This window comes from Pelodiscus sinensis, chromosome 4 (genome assembly GCF_049634645.1).
Source record: "Pelodiscus sinensis isolate JC-2024 chromosome 4, ASM4963464v1, whole genome shotgun sequence".
Taxonomy (NCBI): Eukaryota; Metazoa; Chordata; order Testudines; family Trionychidae; genus Pelodiscus; species Pelodiscus sinensis.
Genome location: NC_134714.1, coordinates 51,472,182 through 51,495,248, shown reverse-complemented (window position 1 = coordinate 51,495,248; position 23,067 = coordinate 51,472,182). Strand labels below are relative to the sequence as shown.

Here is a 23,067-nt window from a genome sequence, read left to right as displayed (position 1 = left end):
TTTCTGTCTAGAGACTTCCTATGTTTATCTGGATAGCCAGGTCCACTGACAGCAATTCCACGCCAAGCCAAGTAGGGCTGCCACCTATCTAATTACACAAATGCAAAGACCCTTGCCCCACCCTCCACTATGCCACCTCCCTGAGGCCATGCCCTGTCTCACCCCTTCGCCAAGGCCTCACTCCCTCCTTTCCCCCTCCCCCTTCCTCTGTCACTTGCTCTTCCCCACCCTTACTCACTTTCACCAGACTGAGACAGGAGGTTGAGACTGAAGCCTCTGGGAGGAAGTTTTGGTGCAGAGGGAGTGACGGGTTGGGCTCTTGGAGAGAGTTTGAGTTCAGGATTCAGGCTCTGCGCTGAGATAGGGGGGCAGCACTTACCTTGACTGCTTCTGAAAGTGACCAGCACACCCCTTTCACTGTGGTTCCTAGTGGGAGGACCAGGATGTCTCTGCGCTGGCCCCATACTCACTGCCTCCGCAGGTCCCATTGGCTACAGTTCTCAGCCTACGGGAGCTGTGGAGTAAGCAGTCAGGGCAGGGCACAGAGACTCCCCCCCCCCCCCCCCCCACAGGGCTGCAGGGACATGTTGGCCACCCTGGGAGCAGTGTGGAGCAAGGGTGGGCAGAAAGCTTGCCTTACTCCTACTGCACTGCCAGTGGGAACAGCCAGGGACTCCAGGTTCTTTCAAATTGCCTGGGCAATTGCCTTCTCTCTCCCACCCCCCTTTGGCAGGCCTGTGGATAGCACACTAGATAACTGCTTTGTTGACAGACTCATTTAAAGTGTGTTGTGGATTTAACCTAATCTTTCACAATGATATATTGCAACATTCTGATAGATTTGTTTGAGATGATTGTGATAAAGCACCATAAGTAACAATACAGTGCACTCTCTGATCCACTCCTATTGTCCAGCTTAAGTTTGTCTGGATTTTGCCCAACCCAGTAGTTTTTGGTTATTTTTAAGTTTTTGTGTTCTGTACCCTAATATATTGGTTCTAAGGAGTAATACTGATACTGGACAAGATTATTGAGAGGATTGGTTCATTTTCTTCACTAAGGTGGCACAGGAGTATTTTTGTGTTTAGATCACTGATTGACTGATTTTTTTTTCCTTCACCAAGTAGGAAAAGTGAATAATGTGAAAGTAGCTTTAATCAATTAATCTGTCTGTTAAAATAGAGAAGTATATATTCACAGTTGAATCATTTTATTTATAACACTTATTCTTGAACAGGCACGGAAACTGGATGTGTATTTTGAGTATGAGGAAAAAATAATGAGCAAGTCCACTCTTGATAAATCTCTCTTGGACATGATTTCTGACCCTGATGGTAAGTACTGCAAATCTGAATTTGGTATTAACTAACTTTCTTTGAGTTTTGATAACGAATCAAGTAGGCCCATTCATTGAGTAAATTTCTATAGCACATTATGATCAGTCAGATTACTCAAGTGCATATACAATACACTAGATGTGTAATGAGAAGAGGTTTTTACAACAGCTAGGGAATTTATTCATTTCTAGACACAGACCCACAGCCTCATCACTCCACAGACCTAGGAGATCCAGCACCTCCTGTGTACTCCAGGAAGAAGCGCATTTGCTATGTGAGCTCTCCATACCAAACAGACAGAGCAATTTCAAAATTTTCTTGAGCTATAGAAGGGGAGGGGTATATGCCTGGGTACTTGACTGGAGGGCAGCAGGGATCAAAATGGTGAACAGAGTTGTCATGGTGCATTGTGAAGGTTACTTAGGATGACATAAGCAATGCAATGTTTACCCTGATTCTGTGTCTTTCTGACTACATCACCATAAGCTCTATGCCTCTCATCAAGATTTATTTTTATTGTGTCAGCGTAGCAGGAGCATTAGACTAGCATTGCTCTATGTACACATCTGTAGTTAGGTCTACATAAGCTGCCTTATGTTCACTTAACTTTGTAGCATAGTGAAGCCCTAAGTTCAACTGAAAAAAGGTGGTCTTACACTGTTAGACATGCCAACTGACACATTATATAGGTCTAGTGCAAGGTGACTAGGGCAATGCAAGCATTAAGGGTGTGGTGTTTTGTGTGTGTGTGTGTGTGTGTGTGTGTGTGTGTGTGTGTGTGTGTGTGTGTGTGTCAAGATCAAGTTGTCCAAGGACATAAGTAAGATACTAGTGATAAGGAGGGGTGAGTCTGGGCTGTATGCCTACCAGCAACTACTGCTAACAGTGAGAGGACATCTCACCCCATGACAAAAGTTTGCCTTCCTCAAGCCTGGCAGCTGAATCTGAACAGTCCTCTGAAAGGTTGGGAACTAGTGGTTAGAGCAAAGTGAGGTGGAAAGCAGTGTCCTGCATAGCCAAAAAAATGAAATGTGTTTAGGCAAATGCAACTTAGGCACTGTGAATGAGGAAGAGAAAGTGCTCCTAGATGTGTGTGTGTGTGTGTGTGTGTGTGTGTGTGTGTGTGTGTGTGTGTGTGTATAAATATATATATGTATATTGCCAACCAATGGATGATAACGGGTAAATGCTTCCACAGGGGAAACATTTGGTTATGTACATCATTGGTGCAAAGTAGGGCTATAATAATATAGTCGATTAACCGATAAGCAAAAGCTTATAGGTTAATGCTATAGACTACATGTATTGCCCCACCACCACTTGCCAGTAAATTTTTTAGCAAGCTGGCCAGCAGCCCAGCTCAGTCCCTGGGCCCTGGACCTACCCCCGCTGCGGCTTTGCACTTAAAGTGTATTGGGAGCCAGGCTGGCAGTCAGCCTGGCTCACTTTCAGCTCGTGCCAGGTCCGGGAGCTCAGACTTCTCCCTGCAAACGGGCTGCCTTAGGATTATAGAATAGTCGGCTAACTGATAAGAATTCATGAAGTTAATCTATAATTTAATTAGCCGATATTTAGTGCAAAGAGAAGCCAGATTGCTAAGGGGTTAGTGAGGAAATCTCAGTGGAGTCGAGTTATGGATTATAAAGTGATAACTGGTGAGAGTGTACAGGTTGAACCTTTCTAGTCCAGCAACATTGGGACCTCACTGGTTCAAACCAGAGAATTTATCAGACCCAGGAGGTCAATATTGTCTAGCAGCATTACCAACACTTCTATATTTGGGATAAATTAGAGCTAAATATCAGCACAGAACACTGGGAGCCAGAACTTGGTATCTGTAAACACATTTTATGGGACCACAGGAAACTTGTTTACACCCATGAAAAATAAACTAAACCTAAACTCATGCTGGACCATGGATGTTGCCAGATCAGAGAGTGCTAGACTAGAGAGCTTCGACCTGTAGTGCTTCAGCAAAAGCTTCTTTTGAAGTTTGCAGTTCAGCACCTGATAAGGAAGGAACTAAACTCGAAAGGAAAACAGCAGTAGGAAGAGGTGGTGTATCACATTGCAGTAATGCTTTATGCAGTGGGCTATTCTGATGTGCACCTTTCTCAGTCTGTCCTACTGGAGCAGTTATATTTTGTATAAATAGTAATTGGAGCAGGTACTTTAACTTGGATGTCCCAAATCTAAGGTGAATGCTATAGCTAAAGAGGAATTGTCACTCCATCTTAGCCTGTTGGTTTATTTCATGTAATCATGAATTACTATGCATTACCAGGATTAATGATAATGAATAGTCATTGGGTCAGGGAAAGCTAATGAGACTGAAGACTTGTCTACACCACACAGGCAACGCAAGTTCGACAAGTGATCAAAAACCAGTATAATTGCATCACTTATGAATGTTGGCAGAGCACATCCACAGTTGGTGCTCTAACATCAACGGGGAGAACAATGCACTGTGGGTAGCTATTACATTGTGCTACTAACCATCTTCTGTAGCTAGGGGTACATCTAGACTACGTTCTTTTTTCAAAAGGAGACGTGCAAATTCAGCACTAATTTGCATATCTTCCAATTGCTTTTTTAAAAGCATTTTTTTTAAGTGAAAGCAGTTTAGATGGGGGAGTTTCCAAAGAACCCCCCCTTTTTCGAAAGAACCTTCTTCCTTAAAAAATGAGGCATACAGGGTTCTTTCAAAAAAAACCTGCTTTCACTTTAGGAAAAAAACACTTTAAAAAAAGCGATCAGACCAAGATATGCAAATTTGGCACTAATTTGCATATCTCCTTTCGAAAAAAAGAACGTAGTCTAGATGTACCCTAGGAGTTATGGGAAGGCAGAGTGGATTGCAGTGTATTATGATGCGTGCTTAACCTCCCATGATATAGTGTTATCCATTCGATCATTCCAGCATGTTCCATCAGTATTTCATTATATTTTTCAACTACTGCTTATCTGTGCCTGCCACCTCTGTCTGAAACAATGAATCCCACATTGCACTCTCCTATTGTGATCATAGTCATGAACATATTGTGGATGGTCATGCAGTATATCATGAATTTCCAGTCTGAACAGGATCAGAGTTGCCAGCTGTATGCCATGGGCAAGAAACACCACCAGATAACTTTTAGCATTTACAGAGCAACTACAGACAGTGGACTGTTGCTTTTGGGCTCAGGAAACAAGCAGTAAGTGGTGGGATTACATTGTTATGTAGGATTGGGATGACGAGCAGTTACAGCAATACTTTTGGATAGGGAAAGACACCTTCCAGGAACTGTGTTTGAAGCTCGTCCCAGCACTGTGATGCAAGGACGCCACATGACAATTGCCTTCACAGTGAAGAAACACATGGAGAAACACTGGAGAAGCTGGCAATTCCAGACTGCTACTGGTCAGTCACAAATCAGTTTGGAGTTGGGAAGTCCACCATTGGGGCAGTGTTAATGCAAGTGTGTAAAGCCATTAATTGCATTCTGTTACAAAGGACTATGACTCTTGGTAATGTGTATATGAAATAGTGGATGGTTTTGCATCAGTGGGATTCTCTAATTGCAGCAGAGTGTCAAATGGCATACATATCCCAGTTTTGGCCCCATACCATCTTGTGACAGAATATATTAGTAGAAAAGGGAACTGCAACTGCTTGGTAGATTACCATGGATGTTTCATTGATGTAAATGGAGGGAAGTCTGAGTAAGTGAATGACATACACATCTTCAGGAATCTACACATCTTCTGTTTGGAAAGATCCAAGCATGGACTTTCTTTCCAGGCCATGAAGATTCTAGTGCGGGGATGTTGAAATGCCCATTGTGATCCTGGGAAACCCCTTACTCCCGTGGCTCATGAAGCCTGGACAGCAGCAAAACACACCTCACCAATAGGATGATCTGCTGGAGAATGAATGTCAAATGGCAGATTAAAAGCATGCTGGTGTTGCCTTTATGGTAAATTAGACCTTAAACAAGGAAAACAGACCCATTTCCATAGCATCCTTCTGTGTGTTGCATCATAATTGTGAGAGTTAAGAGTGAAAAGTTTTCCCCGGAGTGGAGCATAGAGGCAGATCACCTGATTGCTGATTTTGAGCAGCCAGATATCAACGCTATTAGAGTGTCACCAGGGGGAGGGAGTGTTGGAATCAGAGATACTTTGGAACTACATTTTGATAATGAGCACCGGTAATATGTCTTTCTGTAAAGCACTTTGCCATGCTTTAACTTGCTGAGATAAAGAAATTAGGCTATAATCTATTCCTATTATCCCTTATCTGTCCATATTCACATGTTGTCATGTCTTATCTATAGATTGTAAACTCTTTGGAGCAGGAACTTTTTGCAGTGTCTCATACAATTGAGGTCCGGTCACTGATGGGGATTCCTAAACTGTACTTCAAAAATAATCATATTTGTGCACATAAATAACTTATGCTAATAAATGCTAGATGTGTGATTTTAAAAGATAATATATGCACAAAAATGTGGAGATGATGCAGATGCTAAGACTTGAATCCAATGTGCATTAAGTTTACAGGTAGCTTGAAATGAAATACCAATGACTGACAAACGTTGGGGAAGGAAGAAGTTTGTACCATGTATCATTTATTTTCCCCCTCAAAGACTTGCATTTGAGTGCAATTGATAATAATGTATCCATAAAGGCATTATCCAGGTGGTGTTTTATTATCAACTTCCATAGTGTCAGTAATTTTTCCCAGAGAAAACTGCAGTGGACTTGAGAATTGGCACATACGTATACATAATTGGTAGTTAACCTACCAGCAAATTTGTAACACTTTTAAAATTTGTTTTACTTCTATAAATGTGCTGTAGTACTATTTCCAGTCTATATGAAATGTATATTATTTTTTAAAGAGCAAGGTGGTAAGAGGTGGCTAGTGGGCCGAATCTGGCCTGCCAAGCGCCTTGGGCTGAATCCGGCACACCTTGCGGATACCCTTACTATAGAGCATTTGCAAGCTGCTAATTGCTCTGCAAGATGGATTCAGTATATAAAATACAGAATAGTATTAGTGTAGTTTATAACTTGATTTGAAAAGAAGGAACTCTTTCTTTTTTTCCTCCACAGCAGGCACTCCGGAAGACAAGATGCGATTGTTTCTTATCTATTACATAAATTCAGTGCAGGCACCCTCAGAGGTATGTTCTTTGCATCTTAATAAAAATAAATAATTGTGTGCAATATTTGTGAATACCTTTGTCAAACATCTACTTTAAAAAAATACAGTATAGTCTTGTAGGATTGAGTTTATTTACAGTTAAAGTTTTAAAGAATTATTTATTACTACCAGGGATATTTCTGCCCAGTTATGAAATATAGCTAAACACTTGGATCACGATAATGTGTATATGCTTCAAATAGTAAGAATATCACTTTTCAAAATATTTAAATCAAGTTTACTCCAGCAACATTTGGTACAATTTCTGCTATTGGAATATTGAGGTGATCCCTGAGTAATTCAGGAAACTTTTTTTTTTTTTGCATATATTTCCTCTGAAATCAATCTGTGTAAGAATATTATTAAATAATTTTTGTTCTAAGTAGTACAATCTAGTATTATGCTGTTTATTTATGAAATCTTTATCTGACACATTTACTAATTCTTAGTATGCAGGATTTAATCATACAGCTCCTGTGAAATAAATGTAATTAAAATCTACTGCATCGAATTTCAGTATGACTGGGTTTTAAAATAGATCCAGCCTGAATTACAAATAATATTTTTGTTAAATTTTAATTTTCGATTTTTATATAACATTAAATAATGAAATAGTTAAAGTTAAGGTTTTTTTCAAAACAGTTCAGGGTAGTTAGGCAGCTTGAATTTCATTGCCATTTGAGTGTCTGCCTTCCCAAGGCTCCTTTGAAAGTCTCAGCCTATTGTTTTAAGACATTTTAAAATCCTATGCTCTTACGCTATGTCTGAGGCTCAGCACAAAACCCACAGCCCAGCAGTTGTGGAGGCGTATGGTGACTTTAAGATACCTTGTACACTTCTGATCCTGGGTTGCTCCATGGTCTGGCCAGATTCCAAGCATAATTTAGACAACCTTAATTATACCCTACAAACCACAGCATTGCCCCAAATCTCTGCTGTACTGAGTGCTGCAGCTCTCAGCACACATCTTTCACTGGGGCTTGCAAAGGAATCCTTAGCAGGCAGGTTTACCGCTATATTACTCAGCTTGACATCCAGAGGAAATCTCCCCGGCCATATTCAGGGCTTATAGGGTCTCTTTATGCTGTTTTTGCCCTTTTATGAAAAAAGAAGGGAATAGATTGAGGTGATGTTCTCATGTATAGATTGAAAAAGATACCAGAGGAGAAGCTGTTCTGGATTTGGTTTTAACAAATAGGGAGGAACTAGTTGAGAACTTGAAAGTGGAAGACAGTATAGGGGACAGTGATCATGAAATAATAGAGTTCCTTCTTTGGACTCTTCATGAACATTTGCTGATATAAGAGACCATATAACATCCATGGGACAAATTCCAGTCCAGCACAAAGGAAAGGGTTTTTATTCCAGGTATTTTCTGGATTCTAAAAAGATCTCAAATTTCTAGACAACTTTGTGAAATCATAGAAAATCAGAATGGAAACTCAAAACTATAATTCCATATTTAGTTTCTGGGGATTGGTTTGAACTTCAATATACATTTTCATGTCACCATTCACCACTCTCAGAAGAGGTTTCTTTGTTTCACAGTCAGCCAGGATCATCATCTATAACAAGAGCTCCTGCTGGGCTTAGCCTGAAGAATATTTTCCCAAGTCCTGGCACTAATAGCAACTCACCTTTATGGACAGGAAATAATCATCTTCCTCTGCTTTCACAATTGGCTTTTCAAGAGCAGGTCCTACATCCAAATCCTCTCTGTGATACAGACAGCCATGTCCCTTTTCCACGGCTTAGGCCATCAACTCAATATTGAAAGTGCCTTGTAACTAACATTCAACGAGTAGATTTTCTAGGAGTTTCTCTGAATGCAGTGACATCAGCATTTACTGCCTTGTAAATAGATTTATGACACTGACAAGACCTATTGCCAAGATTCAAATAAGCCTTCAGCTTCGGAGTGCTATGTCAACTTGTACTTTTATAAAACAATACACCAAGCTACATTTTCACTGCTTCCAGGGTTATCTCAGAACAATTTGGATCAAGCACAGTCTAGACAGGTTGGTGTTGGTGACTTTCTCATTGGATGCTAGAGTCATTGGATATGTAGAAGGGCCTGTCCAAAATCCGTGTAAGAGTTCCTTTCCGCAACCTCATTACCATAGCTTTGAGCACACAACTTGTGGGATGGGCAGTTCACCTTGGGGAACATACCTTCCAAGGCAAATGGTAGCCTCGAGTCATTTACATATCAGCCTTCTAGAATTATGAGCAGTCTTACATGTGTATCCACTTCCTTTCATTACTTAACTGCCACATTGTGAAAGTCATAATAGACAATGTTGCCTGTGTGTTCCATGTAAACTGTCAGGGAGATGCAATACCTCCGTCTCTGCAACAGCAACAAAGCAGTGAAACTCAGGCTTAGCCACTTTTTCATGTTAACCTCTTATCTTCCAGTCATGCAAAACATAAGTGCTGACAATCTGAAAGGACATTTTGGTCCCTATATTACAAGTGGGAGCTGGACCCTCAAATCCTCAAACACACTTCCCATACCTAGGAGTTTCTGGAAGTGGACCTATTTGTGACCGCTGTCAACAGAAAATGCAAGGAATTCTGTTGAAGAGCAGGTCTGGGTCATCAATCTTTCAGAGATGCCTTTATCATTCCTTGGATAAAGGTTTTTTTCTGTGCATATATTCTGACTAAGGATGTTAAGTATCAATTCATTTACTAGTCAAGTAGTCGATTTCCATTGACTACTCAATTAGTTGTTAAGGGTGCTTAAAAGTACTCACTTCCGGCTCAGGCCGCATCTGAGCACAACTCCCAGCTTCCGCTTTGCACTTAAAAGTGTGCAAAGATGCCGGCTCATTCTCTGGTCCCCTGCTGGGTCTCAGAACAACCCTTATGTTGTAATTCTGCATTTTTAAAAGGGTTGCAGCAGCAGCAGCCAGCTTGTGCTGAGACAGACAAGTGAACAGGCTGCCACTGCTGCATCCCTTTAAAAAGTGCAGAGGGGCAGCTTAGGAAGGGTAGGGGAGGTCAGCTGCTATGTCCCTTTTAAAAATGTAGGATGGCAGCGTGAGGATTGTCCTGAGACCTGGCAGGAGATCAGAGAATGAACCAGCGTCTTTGGACGTTGGCTCCTCTCTGTCCCTTTAAGAGTGCAGGGGTGGGAGGAATGATTGAGTAGTCGATAGTGCTACCCAATAAGCTTCTGCTTATTGAGTAGTCAACTACTCGACTACTCCTTCACATCCTTAATTATGATACTATGGATTCAGAGGGTATTGAATAAGATCAAGAAAAAGCCATTCATTCCAGCTGGGAAGCTGTATGGCTGATCTGTGGAGGGAAATGGTATGCTAGTTGCATGAAATTCCTATCAAACTTGCACCCTAGTACAAAATTGTATTAGTTAATTCAGACAAAATAATGTCACAAATGCAAAGAATCGGTTTAGATATGCCTTGATATAATTGATAGGAAACATATGAGGACACTCATGGTTAGATTTGAATTTCAGGCTTGCAAGTTGCAAGCTTGATTAAGTTGAATATGTATTGCTTTTGGGTGTCCATTGGAGATGGAAGTGAAAATTTTAAGGGTGTGTACTGGTACAGTCTTAACCAACTCTACACATAGTGTTTGTTTGCCAGCTTCTAAAGTTAGTTTGAATTTTTTAAATTGTCTTTTCAATAACAAAAATAACTTGCATTCATACTGCTTATTGAACATGTTTAGAGGAGAAAAGTATCTGCTTGCCATTTCTCTGTGCAAGGCTAGTTTGATTTAGAATAGTGCAAAGCATTTGCAGTTCTCCTATTTATGATTTCAGGCTGATTTGGAGCAATACAAAAAAGCATTGATGGATGCAGGATGTAATCTTACTCCCTTGAACTACATAAAACAATGGAAGTAAGTTAATTTTTTCTCTCCATAGAACTGTAGACATTAAGGGGGGAAGTTGAAAACAGATACATAAACAACTACTGCAAGCAGGACTTGTGGAAATAATTACTTTTTACATCTGATAAATTGTGGTTCTTACATAATTTTGCTCTCATTGATTCTCATTAATTTGACAATACATGTGAACACTTCTAAACCAAATTCTAATATGTAAGAATGGTATCAAACTTGATTTTGAACAGTATGTTTGATAAGTTTTTCTTTATACAAATTAAGTAATTTGCTGATGGCAATTCAGTAGAGCCTAGTTCAAATTCAGAATTCCTGGGGTTTTTATATCCTTAGTTCAGTCTCGTGGACCAACCTGCTTCTTTATCTATGAAATATTAGAGCTTAGATCTTATAATAAGAGAAATCTATCTTTTATCTGTCCTGACCCTGAATTCTAGGTACTACTCGCTAATTCCTTTGGGTTTCTAACTGTAACTCATAGCTATAGGCTTTAGATTGGCAAAAGATAGAATATTATCGGGCAAGGTCAAGCCAGAGAGCCTGCTGCAGAGGGGGGGAAAGGCAGCCCAAAAAGGTTTCATACCAGCACTAGAACAGAAACAGCTAGGGAGGGAGTCCAAGGAGGTGTGGCCAGGCTCCCTACCACAAAGACCTGCTACAAACCCCAAACTCTGGGGTTGGGAGTGAGAGGCAAGCCCTGGCGGTAGCCTGGATAAGAGGGGCCCTTGTCACAATTATGAAAGAGAGAGATTCATTTTTTTAATAAAGGGAGAGAGATGTTTATAGTTTGTGCTATTACCTGATGACAAATTTTTAGAGGCAGAGCCATTTCCATTCTCAGATGACCCAAAGGTCTTCCACGGTGGTCTTCATAGGAAAAGAAGATGTAATATTATAACAATGAAAACAAATTAAGCACTTGATTATAACATTTGTTTCATAGGGCTTTTGCCAAGATGGCTTCAGCTCCTACCAGCTATGGAAATGCTACAGCAAAACCAATGGGGTAAGTTTTTTAATTCATCTACCAAAATTCCTAGTAAACCTTTTATTCTTTGATTTATTTTATAAGCACTCAGAGCGTTCTGTAATAAATAAGCTTTAAAGCAACTGTTTTTATCAGATTCCACCTAATAAAGCTGAAACTACAGTTGAAATTAATTTAGTTATATGTAGTTTTAAAAAATATAAGCTAAATCTTTTAATTCTCCTTTGAATGATGAATCCTATGTATTTCAGTGTGGGTTTACGCATGTGTCTGGAACTGGAAAATTTAAAGTTAGTGTTCGTTAGTCTGCACATGTGCCGCCATCCAGGGGGCTAAAAGGCTAGGTGGAATAACTGTATCTCCAGCTTCTTCTCCTTGTTCTGTGGTTTGGGTCAGAACCTCCAGTGTTCATAGCTTTTGGCTTAGAAAATGACACCTTAGATTTAGTTTTGTAAATAGTATTAACATCTTGTACAGTTTTTACAGATTAAAATGTAGTGTTTTATAGATTTCTTTAGATTTTTTTCTGGGGATACACTTTCTCCTCATCAGCATACCCCCACCCCTTCAGGTATCAGCCTATGCCCAGGACTCACGCTTCAAATTGCGCTTCCTGCCCATAATCCTCAATCAGCAACGACCACCACCGTTGTCTATTCTGCCTACAGAAAGCCCACTTCACAGCAAGATACAGGATCTCCCAATTGTTTCCCCATCATATTTGAGACGAGCAAGAACTTTATCTCCCAAAATACCTCATGGAGAAGGTCATGAGGCCTGAATTGGACCCAGACCAGGGGAAACCCTTAGCCCTGTACAGCACTCTGATTCAGCAAGGAGTGTGCCTCCTGTTGCAAAATCTGACTCTGGCGCAAGAGAACCCACCCCCAAGACTTTCTAGTTGGATCTTGTTAAGAATTCAAGAAAATCTCATAAGCCTGAGATTAGTTTCCTCTAAATCCACTTCAAAGAAGTCAAATTCAGCACTAAGAAAGCACATCAGCTCAGCTCATGAAGACTTAGTACATCCTAAGTCCCAGAGGCATGACAAGAAAGCCCATAATGATTGGGCTACATTGTTAATGGATAAGGATCCATCAGTACCATCATTGTCAGCACTTACCAAACCCAGAGGTCTGACAGAACCAATGAAGATCAATCATTATGAGCATTGCCTATTCACAGCATAGACTACAGAGTCTGCTCCAGCACCAATGGCTTGAACAAGTACAGTCTGCTTCACACCAGAGAGATCTGAATCTGTTGCCACTCCACGGGACATTTTCACTCTCCCAGATCTGGATTGCCCTCCTTCATTGTGTTCCCCCATCTCCAGAGAGATAAAACCATTGTTAGAAGGAGATTTTCACCCATCCCAAACAGAGAATCTAACTCTCCTTCAACAGCGCTGAGGCTACATCTACACTACAAGATTTCTCGGCAAAAAAATGCTAATGAGGGACTCATATGCATGAGTCGCAATCTCATTTGCATATTTTCTGCCAATCCGTTTTTGCGCAAAAACAAGAAGTGTGAACGTTTTCTTTTTGCGCAAAAACCCCTTTTCCTGCAAGATTAGTAAACCTCCTTTTTTGGGGCATAAGGATCTTGCAGAAAAAAGAGGTTTTTGCACAAAAAGAAAACATCCTCACTGCTTCTTTTTGCGCAAAAACCCCAGCACAAAAACAGATCGGCAGAAAATATGCAAATGAGATTGTGACTCATACAGATGAGTTCCTCATTAGTATATTTTTTGCCGAGAAAACTTGTAGTGTAGACGTAACCTGAGAGTACCACTACTGGAACTAAAATTGTACTTCATTGGAAGATTTTGCACCACCCAGTGAACCTTTTCCTTCCATAACCTGTGTATCCTCAATTGCCCAAAAGATTGCACCTGTTTGGGACCAATCTCTATCTCTTCTAACTCAGAGCTATCGATATCCCCTCATGTGGGGTCCTCCAAGACCAGGTATTGATTTGTCCTACAGCCATATCAGGGACTTTAGGGTCAATTGTCCCCTGCAGAGTTGATCTAGTCTGATAGGGAGTCATCGCTTGCTTCCCCTCTAAAGTATTCTCTGTTCTGTCCTTTGATCCTGCAAAGGAGAATTACACACTAGATCAGGCAGTTCTGTCAGAGCCAGAAAGATTACCACTCTCGTCTCCATACAAAATGATGACCCCTAATTCGTTTTTTCTTGATGACAGTACCAGGACCATCGTCAGAGAGTTACTGGACAACTACAGATTCCTTTTGAAGAGATCTATGACTCCCAGTACAGACTCTTAGACATCCTCTACTTATCCAGATGCAACAGAATAGCTCTCCCTGTTAATGAAGTTATGCTGGAATTGCCTAGGACAGTTTGGCATTGCCCTGCCATATGCGTTTCCTCAAGAGTGCATTTCCTCAAGAGTGCATAGAATCATAGAATACTAGGACTGGTGGAAGGGACCTCGAGAGGTCATCGAGTTCAGTCCCCTGCCCTCATGGCAGGACCAAATACTGTCTAGACCATCCCTGATAGACATTTATCTAACCTACTCTTAAGTATCTCCAGAGATGGGGATTCTACAACCTCCCTGGGCAATTTATTCCGGTGTTTGACTACCCTTACAGTTAGGAACTTTTTCCTAATGTCCAACCTAAATCTCCCTTGCTGCAGTTTAAGCCCATTGCTTCTCGTTCTATCCTCAGAGGCCAAGATGAAAAAGTTTTCTCCCTCTTTCTTATGACACCCTTCTAGATCCCTGAAAACAGCTATCATGTCCCCCCTCAATCTTCTCTCTTCTAAACTAAACAACTCCAATTCTTTCAGCCTTCCTGCACAGAAGCATTACTAAGTCCCAGAAAAGGGGTGGAATTTTTGTTTTTCTCACCCACTCCTAACTCACTGGTGGTCCAGGCTGCTTCTAAAAGGCCCTGGTAGTGATAGCAACATCCACAGTCTACTCTTACGAATAAAAAGGACAAACACCTGCATATGTTGAGAAGAAAAGTTCGTCATCTTTTTAGTCTTCAGTTTAGGATAGCCAGTTGCCAGGCACTAATAGCTAAATACAACTTCCTGAACTATACTATCTTTGTTGTGTTTACTGATAGCTTTCTACAACAGGACAGAGGCAAGACAACAGGACAGAGCTCATTTCTAAGTTCTGATAGATGCAGCCAAAATGTTCTCCAATCCATAGTCAATGCCACTGATCTCTCCTCCAAATATATGGCTGCTTTGTTGTCATGCACGAGGACTCATGGCCCATGCATCAGACTTTTCCTAAGAAAGTCCAGAAAACCATCAAGGGCATCCTCTTCAATTAATTGTGGGTCTTTAACCAAAACAAGGTTAAGTTCTGCCATTTCCTGCAGGGCTCTAGAGCTACTGTCGCTCACCAGGGATATGCATGCCTGCCCCTCAGAGGAAGTTTCACTGCCCATCATTTAGACCTAGAAATAGGGCTCAGTTCTTTTTCCACTGCCGACCCTATGAACCACGATGCTACAGGAAGAGGGTTCAAAAAAATTAGAACATAAGAATAGCCATACTGAGTTGATCAAAGGTCCATCTAGTCCAGTGTTCTGTCTTCCAACAGTGGCCAATGCCAGGTGCCCCAGAGAGAATCAACAGAACATGTAATAATTGAGTGAATTTATCTAGTTCTATTTTGAACATTGTTAAAGTCCTGGTCTTCACAATATCCTCTGGCAAGGCGTTCCATAGGTTGATTATGTGTTGTGTGAAGAAATGCTTCCTTTTGTTTGTTTTAAATCTGCTACCTTTTACTTTCCTTTGTTATGGGAGCAAGTAAATAATAACTTTTCCTTGTTTGCTTTCTCCCCAGCAGTCATTATTTAATTAATCTCTATCATATCCTCCCTTAGTCTCTTTTCTAAGTTGAAAAGTCCCAATCTATTAGCTCTTCCCTGATATGGCAGTGCTTCCAAAGCTCTGATAATGTTTGTTGTCCTTTTCTGAATTTTTTCCAATGCCAACATCTCTATTTTGAAATGAGGCAACTATATCTGTATACACTATTCAAGATGTGGACGTACCATGAATTTTATAGAGGCAATAAAATAGTTTCGGTCTTATTCTCAATCCCTTTTTTAATTATTCAAAACATTATTTGGTTTTTTGACTGCTGCTGTACATTGAGTGGACGTTTACAGAGAACTATTCACAATGATTCCAAGGTCTCTCTCTTGAGTAGTAACAGCTAATTTACTCCCCATCATTTTGGATGTATAGTTGTAATTGTTTTCCAAAATGTATTACTTTGCATTTATCAGCATTCAAATTCATTTGCCATTTTGTTGCCTAATCACCTCATTTTGTGAGATTCCCTTTGAAGCTCTTCACAGTCTGCTTTGAACTTAACTATATTGAGCGGTTTTGTATCATCTGCAAATTTTGCCACATCACTGTTTACCCTTTTCTCTAGATCATTTATGAATATGTTGAATAGGTTTGATCCCAGTATTAATCCTTCCAGGACACTAGTTACCATATTCCCACACCCCCTGCTGCAGGCTAAGCATCTCAGTCTCACCCTCTCTGCTTGATGTAATTTTTTTATAGGAGCTTGAGATTCAAGAACCACTAAAATATATGAAAAATATATGAAACTTCTGCAGCCTTGTAACATGACAATTCTGAACACAAATTTGCTCAAAGACCTTCTCAATTAAGTAAAAATGAAGCCAAGACAATGAGCATTCTTAGTTTGATCATTTTTGAAAGATAGAAATTCATACATTGTGTTGTCTTTATTTTGTTTTTTCAGCCTGTTTTCACGTGTTATGAATACTGGCTCACAATTTGTGATGGAAGGAGTGAAGAATTTGGTATTGAAACAACAAGTGAGTTTAAGCATAAAGTACAATTAATGATAGTTTTAGACTGCTTTGATGGCACATTTCAGAAAAACAATTCACCAGCTTGGCTGTGGTGGGAGCCAGGAGCTAGTGCACAGCTCAGCTGGGCTTGCTGCAGGGTGGGGAAGGGGGAGGCCAGGAAGCCTCACGGGCTGGCAAGGCAGGGGGGCCAGAAATGACCTCCCCGGTCTGGCAAAATCCTTTATCCAGGACCAATAAGGTCCCCAAGGTGCTGGACGAGGAAGGTTCAACCTGTAGATGTTTTCTAAGATTCCATATGTATATATTATAAGTATGTTTTAAAATATTCGTAGCTTTTAATTTGTAAACAAATTCTTTCTCACTATTGAGAATTTTATTGTCCATGAATAATATCCTGAGTGATCTCTGTGAGGCCCTATTTTCAGTGGCAATATGCTCCCCAAAAAGTGTAATAAATATCTTGAGTCCAACAGTTCCCTCTGCAGACTAATTTAAGCACGGTTAAAACAGTATATATGTCTCTTCAGGTATTTTTTTAATAAAAACCCAAAACCCACATAAACACAGAGAATATATGCATTTTTGCTCTTTTCCTTAGATTATCTCATGTTTTGTCATTGACAGTAACTGTTCCAAAGTTATTGAAAGTGTAACACTATTTTGATCCTTCTGTTCATTCGCCTATAAAGCCCTTCTTAATTTAGTGCATTGAAAATACAGAACAACCTCAGCCTTGAAGGACCTGTAGGATGGAAAAGAGTAACAAGTTTGTAATAACAATACCTATGTCTTATCTAGTGCATTTAAACAGTTGATCTCAAAGTGCATTATAAAGGAGATCAAATATCAGTATCCTCATTTTGGGGAAACTGAGTCACACAGAAATTAAATTATTTGCACCAAGTCATCCAACAGACCAGCAGCAGACCTTAGAACAGAAGCCAGGCTTCCTGAGTGCCACTTTAGTGTGTTATCCTCAGTGGCTTATCTTACAACATTGTGCTTCACTTAAGAGGAAAAATATTGTATAGTATAACCAGGGCTCGACAAATTATACAATCTACTCGCCCATGGCGAGTAGATTGTAACCTGGAAGAGCCGGGTTCCGGTGATTTGCGCATGCACAGAACGATCTGCGCATGCGCAGATTGCCGGACAGCGCAGCTGGCGAGCGGGGCTTGCTGCGGTTCGGCGAGCCCTGAGTATAACTCACTTGTGATTCTGCTAATCATGAGTTGGTTCATAAAATATAATAATGCCTTTATGTAGTTTCTATGTAAATTTGGTTTGTTGGCTGAAATCTTAAACTCAATGTAAGGTTATCACAAGTTAAAAGTCAACTCCTGGGGGGGGTGTAGATTGATTAAATTGTTTTAAGAAACATTAATTTAAAATGTCCCGAACATTGTATGATGAAAATGGTGCAATATACCATTAACAATGATGGACCATAAATGAATGAATGAAATAAACACATTTCAATAAAACTAAATTAGTAATGCAAATTATGTTTTAAATAACTTTAGTTCTGCAAGAACTAAAAACTAAATAAAATTAAAACTTTTTTTCAAATAGAAGGTCTTTGAAAAGGCTCATCTAATAGCTGAGCAAAAGTGGAAAAAAAATAAGTTTGACTTCTATTCTGATTATAAGTATTTTTTCATACTGTTGCTTTATGATCAGAATACCTTTTGTGCGTCAAAAATATCAGCTATCACAAAGAACTGTTATAGCTTTAAGATAAAGCATTTTATGAGGTTAATTCTGCTGGAATGTGATTGTGAAGAGGTTATGCCAGTAAGAAATCATAAAATATTTATAATTAACAAAATATTTTAAAGTGCTGCTTTACATTGTTTGCTGAAGATCTCTCTAAAACATTTATTTCTTCCAATAGTATCTAATAATGATACTCTGAGAGAGCCACGGTGACTGACTCTCATTGAGAGAAATTACATAAACTTCTACACATACCTGGCTTTAAAATCTAATAGCTTTGTTGATAACAAAATTGAAACAGAATTTGTTGTCTGATTCATTGATTGACTGAGAAGCTATAAAATGCAAGTTTATAAGGTTTCTGATCTGGCTTTTAACGCTTGTGCCCAGTACTATATATGTTAAGGCTCCTTCCGATAGCCAAATAAGATGCCTTTTTGCAGTTTTTAAACATGCTGCAATTTTTGTCTGTGGCATTTGTTTTAATATGAGCATTTTTTTTCTTTGGAAGCACGGTTTTTCTTGGGAAGCATGGATTTGACATTTTTTGTTCAACGTCTTTTAAATTTAATTTGTATCTAACTAATGCCTTGGAATTTCCTTTTCTGATGTATATTCTTTCAGTAAGAGATTGACAATTCAGTCATTGCTGGAATTCTCCCAGAGCTCATCGTAACTCTTTCTTAGGCCTTCATCTCATCCTGATTACTGCAACCACTTCTCCCTTACAACCTCATCTCTACCTTCCAGTCTACTCAAGCATAGTTGCTAAGATCATCTTCGTTTGCTAACTTTCATTCTTCCACTAAATCGAATTCATGCTTCTTGTCCTAACCTTCAAGGCATTCTATTCTACATATAGGTTCTTATATCCTGCTCATCATTATAATATCTGCACATCTTCAGTTCTCTCCCATACTTTCGCATTTCTGTTTTTGTCTTATGCTTCCTTCTCGCACCTCAGCTTCTTGCTTCATAAGTGAGAACAACCTTGTCTGCACCTCCCACAAAAATCTGCACATTTATTTCCATGTGCCCCTTTTGAATGGGAAGCTCTATGATATAATCTATACAGCTGTCCAGTTCTGGATAGGCAAGTGATAAGCTATGACTGTCCCTCTTCCATTTCCTGCTCCATTACTCCTACTAAACTTCCCCATTCCTGCCATTCACCGTACCTGCATTCCCAATTTAAAACATTGAAAAGTAAAATAAAAACAACACAATGTAATTAATGAAGCTGTGCCAATTCATCAACATGTGCATATGTTTTGGGATCTTCTAGATTGAAGGCCCACCAGAGCAGTCATGACTTCTTACTTATGTCCAGTTCCCAATATAATGGGGATTGGACATTACCATAAAATAAATGTTTACTAATAATTAGCACCCTCACCCTTGAATTGACTTGTAAGGCTACTGTCCTTTTTTTCCCCTCAAGACCTGCTTCTGCCACAACACATAAAATAAATCAGCCACATGGAATGACAAGGATCAGGAGAAGCTGATGAAAGTTGATATTTAAATAATTATAAAGCCAAAAAAAGTAAAGTAAATGTGAATCTCTATACCATAATTCTGTATATATGCCTTACTTTTTCCCAAGATTAATGTGCTACTTGCCCTCCTAGATTGCAAGTTCTTCAGAGCTGGCCCTCTTATCTATCTCTGTACAGCACCTGGCTCCTGATCTTGACCACAGCTTCTGCGTACTACTGTATTATAAATATTTAATAATAATAAAAATCCCACTTTACTTATGGTGTTTGGAAAAAAAAGACTCTGCACCTGCTAAAAAGTAAATTACAAGTTTTAACTCATCCATATTATTCAGTGGTAAAAAATAATCCCTAGCACAACAAATTTAAATGTAATCAAATGAAAACATGAGTTAATAAAATTACCTCACTTAAGAGTTACAGTAAACCTAACTTTGCAGCCTAACTACTGTCTTAAGCAGGAATTTGTTTACAAGTTTTATGTTAATATCTTTAGTGCCATTTAAATAACAGAGAGCTAAAATAACAAAAAAATTCACAAAAGTTGCTTTAATATTAGTAAAATTAATGTGAAGACAATAATTAATAAGTCCTTTGTTCTTAAACTTTTTGTTTTTCCTTTTTAATTTTAATACTTATTTAAAAGGAATAGAAGGATTTGGTAAGATGTTAAAAGCACAACTAAAACTAAAAAATACCCACAGGAAGTCAGAGGCATAGCTGGGAACAGAACTCTCATGTCCAGATATCAAACCCACTTCAGATTTTTTTTTCTCAAAATAGGCACTCAAACAATTTTTATAATGGAGGTGCGGGGGGTGCTGATGGCCATTTAACCAAACTCTATAAACCTGCACCTCTAATTCCAACTCCTGCAATCTCAAACATTTGACTTGGAGTTTGAGGAATTTTGAGCATTGTCAAACCATGTCTTTTAAGTTGTATCAAAATCAAATATTCTTATGAGAGTTGTACAGAATATATTTCCTCAAAAGAGACCACTGCTTAAACCTCAGTTTAAGTCTTGCCTTTTCATGTTTGTTTTGTATTGGTATCATTATCAGTCCATTCCAGTGGGATTGGTTCTCTTTCTGTCTCCCTCAAATGTTTTTCTGCCATTTGTTCCTCAGAAAGCAATGCAGCTATTTATATAACCCCCTCATTGTTTTAATGTTTTTATCCTCGCAACTTCCCTGTGAGGGAGGAAAGTGCTATTGTCCCCATTTTATGGATGAGGAAGTGAGGCACTGAGAGTACAAGTGACTTGCCTAGCATCACCCACGAGTCTCTTTAGTGGATCAGGGAATTGAATACAGGTTTCTCAAGTCCTAGGCTAGTGCTTTAACCATGGGACTAGCCTTCACCTCTGATCTTCCTTCTCTTAGCAAATCTCCAAATGGAATTATTGCCTCTCTTCCAGCACCATATGTTTGAGTGCATTTTTGTTTTTTTCACCCTTTGACAGTATAAGGCTACATTCTTGAATTTGTTTTACCATATTCCTAGCCTTAGATTACCATGTTTTTATTTTAGTTTGACTTTGTTATTGTTCAATTATAGAGCAAGCATTTACCATCTCCAGACTTCCAATCTCTTACTTAAAATTTTACCACTTTGTTCATTCCTTTTTCCTTCAGATGGGTAGTTCTTAAAATTTTGGGGTCCATGACAATAAAAAGATTAAAATCTGGAAAAAACATTGTTGTATCTTTAACTTTGGGATTCACTGTTTTCTAGATGCTATAAAATTGTAGTAGCAAATGTTCACAAACTACAGTAAACTTCCGATAATCCGGCACCTTTAGGACCCAGGGGGTGCCGGACTATCAGATATGCCGGACTATCAGAAGGGGGGGCTATGAGGGGTCTGGAGTGGGGTGGGAGGGGATGCCACCCCAGACCCTCATAGCCCCCCCTTACGATAGTCCTGCTCTGCCCCAGGCGTCCCTGATTCAGCCGCCGCTGGTCAGTTTCAGCAGCAGCTGAATTGGGGATGCCTGCAATAGAGCAGCTGGGGTGCTGCCGGGTTGGTCCCGTAGCGGCAAGGGGCGGCGCTACGGCACCAACCCAGCAGCACTCCAGCTGCTCTTGGGGACGCCTGGGACAGAGCAGCTGGGGTACTGCCCAGTTGGTCCCATAACGCTGCCCCTACGGGCTGTGGGACCAACCCGGCAGCACCCCAGCTGCTCTTGGGGACGCCTGGGGCAGAGCAGCTGGAGTGCTGCCGGGTTGGTCCCGCAGCGCCAAAGGACGACGCTGCGGGACCAATCCGGCAGCACCCCAGGTGCTCTGCTCCCGGCTTCCCCGATTCAGCTGCTGGTCAGTTTCAGCAGCAGCTGAATGGGGGAAGCCTGTCCGGCTGCCCCAGCACTTCCGGGTTCTTGATGGTGCCGGACCATCAGGAGTCCCGGAGCATTGGATGCCGGACTAATGGAGTTTTACTGTACATTCTACTTTAAAAAACAACAAATAGTCTTGCAGAACCTTAGAGACTAACAAAACATGGAGAATAGTAATAGAAATGTAGCCGTGTTAGTCTGGGGTAGCTGAAGCAAAATACAGGACTATGTAGCACTTTAAAGACTAACAAGATGGTTTATTAGATGATATTTCGTGGGCCAGACCCACTTCCTCAGATCAAATAGTGGAAGAAAATAGTCACAACCGTATATACCAAAGGATACAATTTTAAAAAATGAACACTTATGAAAAGGACAAATCAAATTTCAGTACAGAAGGTGGATGGGGGGGGGGAAGGTGAATGTCTGTGGGCTAATGATATTAGAGGTGATAATTAGGGAAGCTGTCTTTGTAATGGGTAAGATAACAAGATCCTTTGTTTAGACTCAGACGTAAAGTGTCAAATTTTAGCATGAATGACAGTTCAGAGGATTCCCTTTCAAGTGCAGATTTAAAAGGTCTTTGTAGTAGGATGCAGGTGGTTAAGTCGTTGAGACAGTGTCCTTTCTAGTTGAAATGGCAAGAAACTGTTTTTTCTTTGTGATCCTGTCTGATATCTGTTTTGTGGGCATTAATCCTTTGGCAAAGTGTCTGAGACTTTTGTCCAATGTACATAGCAGACGGACACTTTCGGCACAATAGCATAAATTATATTTCTGGATGCGCAGGAATATGTGTTCTTGATCTTATAACTCACTTGGTTAGGTCCAATAATGGTATCAGCAGAGTGAATATGTGGACAAAGCTGGCAACGGGGTTTGTTGCAAGGGAAGGTACCAGGGTTGGTATTAGTGTGGTATGTCCTGTGGTTGCTGGTAATCATGAGCTTTCGTGGGCACAACCCACTTCAGATGAATGGGGGTATTAAAGGTCCATTTTCTAAATAAATGGGGGGGACAGGCCAGTCCTCGCCTACAGACAACCCCCTAATCTTAAACAATTTTTTTCTAGTAACCACACAACACACCTCCATCATACTCATCCAGTAATCCACCTCTGCAGTCAACTCCAGTGCCAACTCTGCCCACACATCTATACTAGTAATATCATTACAGGACCTAACCACATAAACCTCCAAATCATAGGCTCATTTAACTGCCCCTCCACTAATGTGATCTATGCCA

General features: G+C 40.1%; 1 protein-coding gene across 2 annotated transcripts in view; it reads left to right on the top strand.

Moving 5' to 3' along the window:
• Positions 1–23,067, top strand: part of SCFD1 (sec1 family domain containing 1) — a 105,430-nt gene that overhangs the window by 48,765 nt on the left and 33,598 nt on the right. The window contains exons 15-19 of one of the 2 annotated variants that reach the window (XM_075926991.1): positions 1,238–1,334; positions 6,441–6,508; positions 10,334–10,413; positions 11,363–11,425; positions 16,193–16,268. In XM_075926991.1, coding sequence (XP_075783106.1) covers positions 1,238–1,334; positions 6,441–6,508; positions 10,334–10,413; positions 11,363–11,425; positions 16,193–16,268 — 384 coding nt within the window. Of the gene's footprint in view, positions 1–1,237; positions 1,335–6,437; positions 6,509–10,333; positions 10,414–11,362; positions 11,426–16,192; positions 16,269–23,067 lie in introns of both variants that reach the window. The other variant, XM_075926990.1, reaches the window with a different exon arrangement.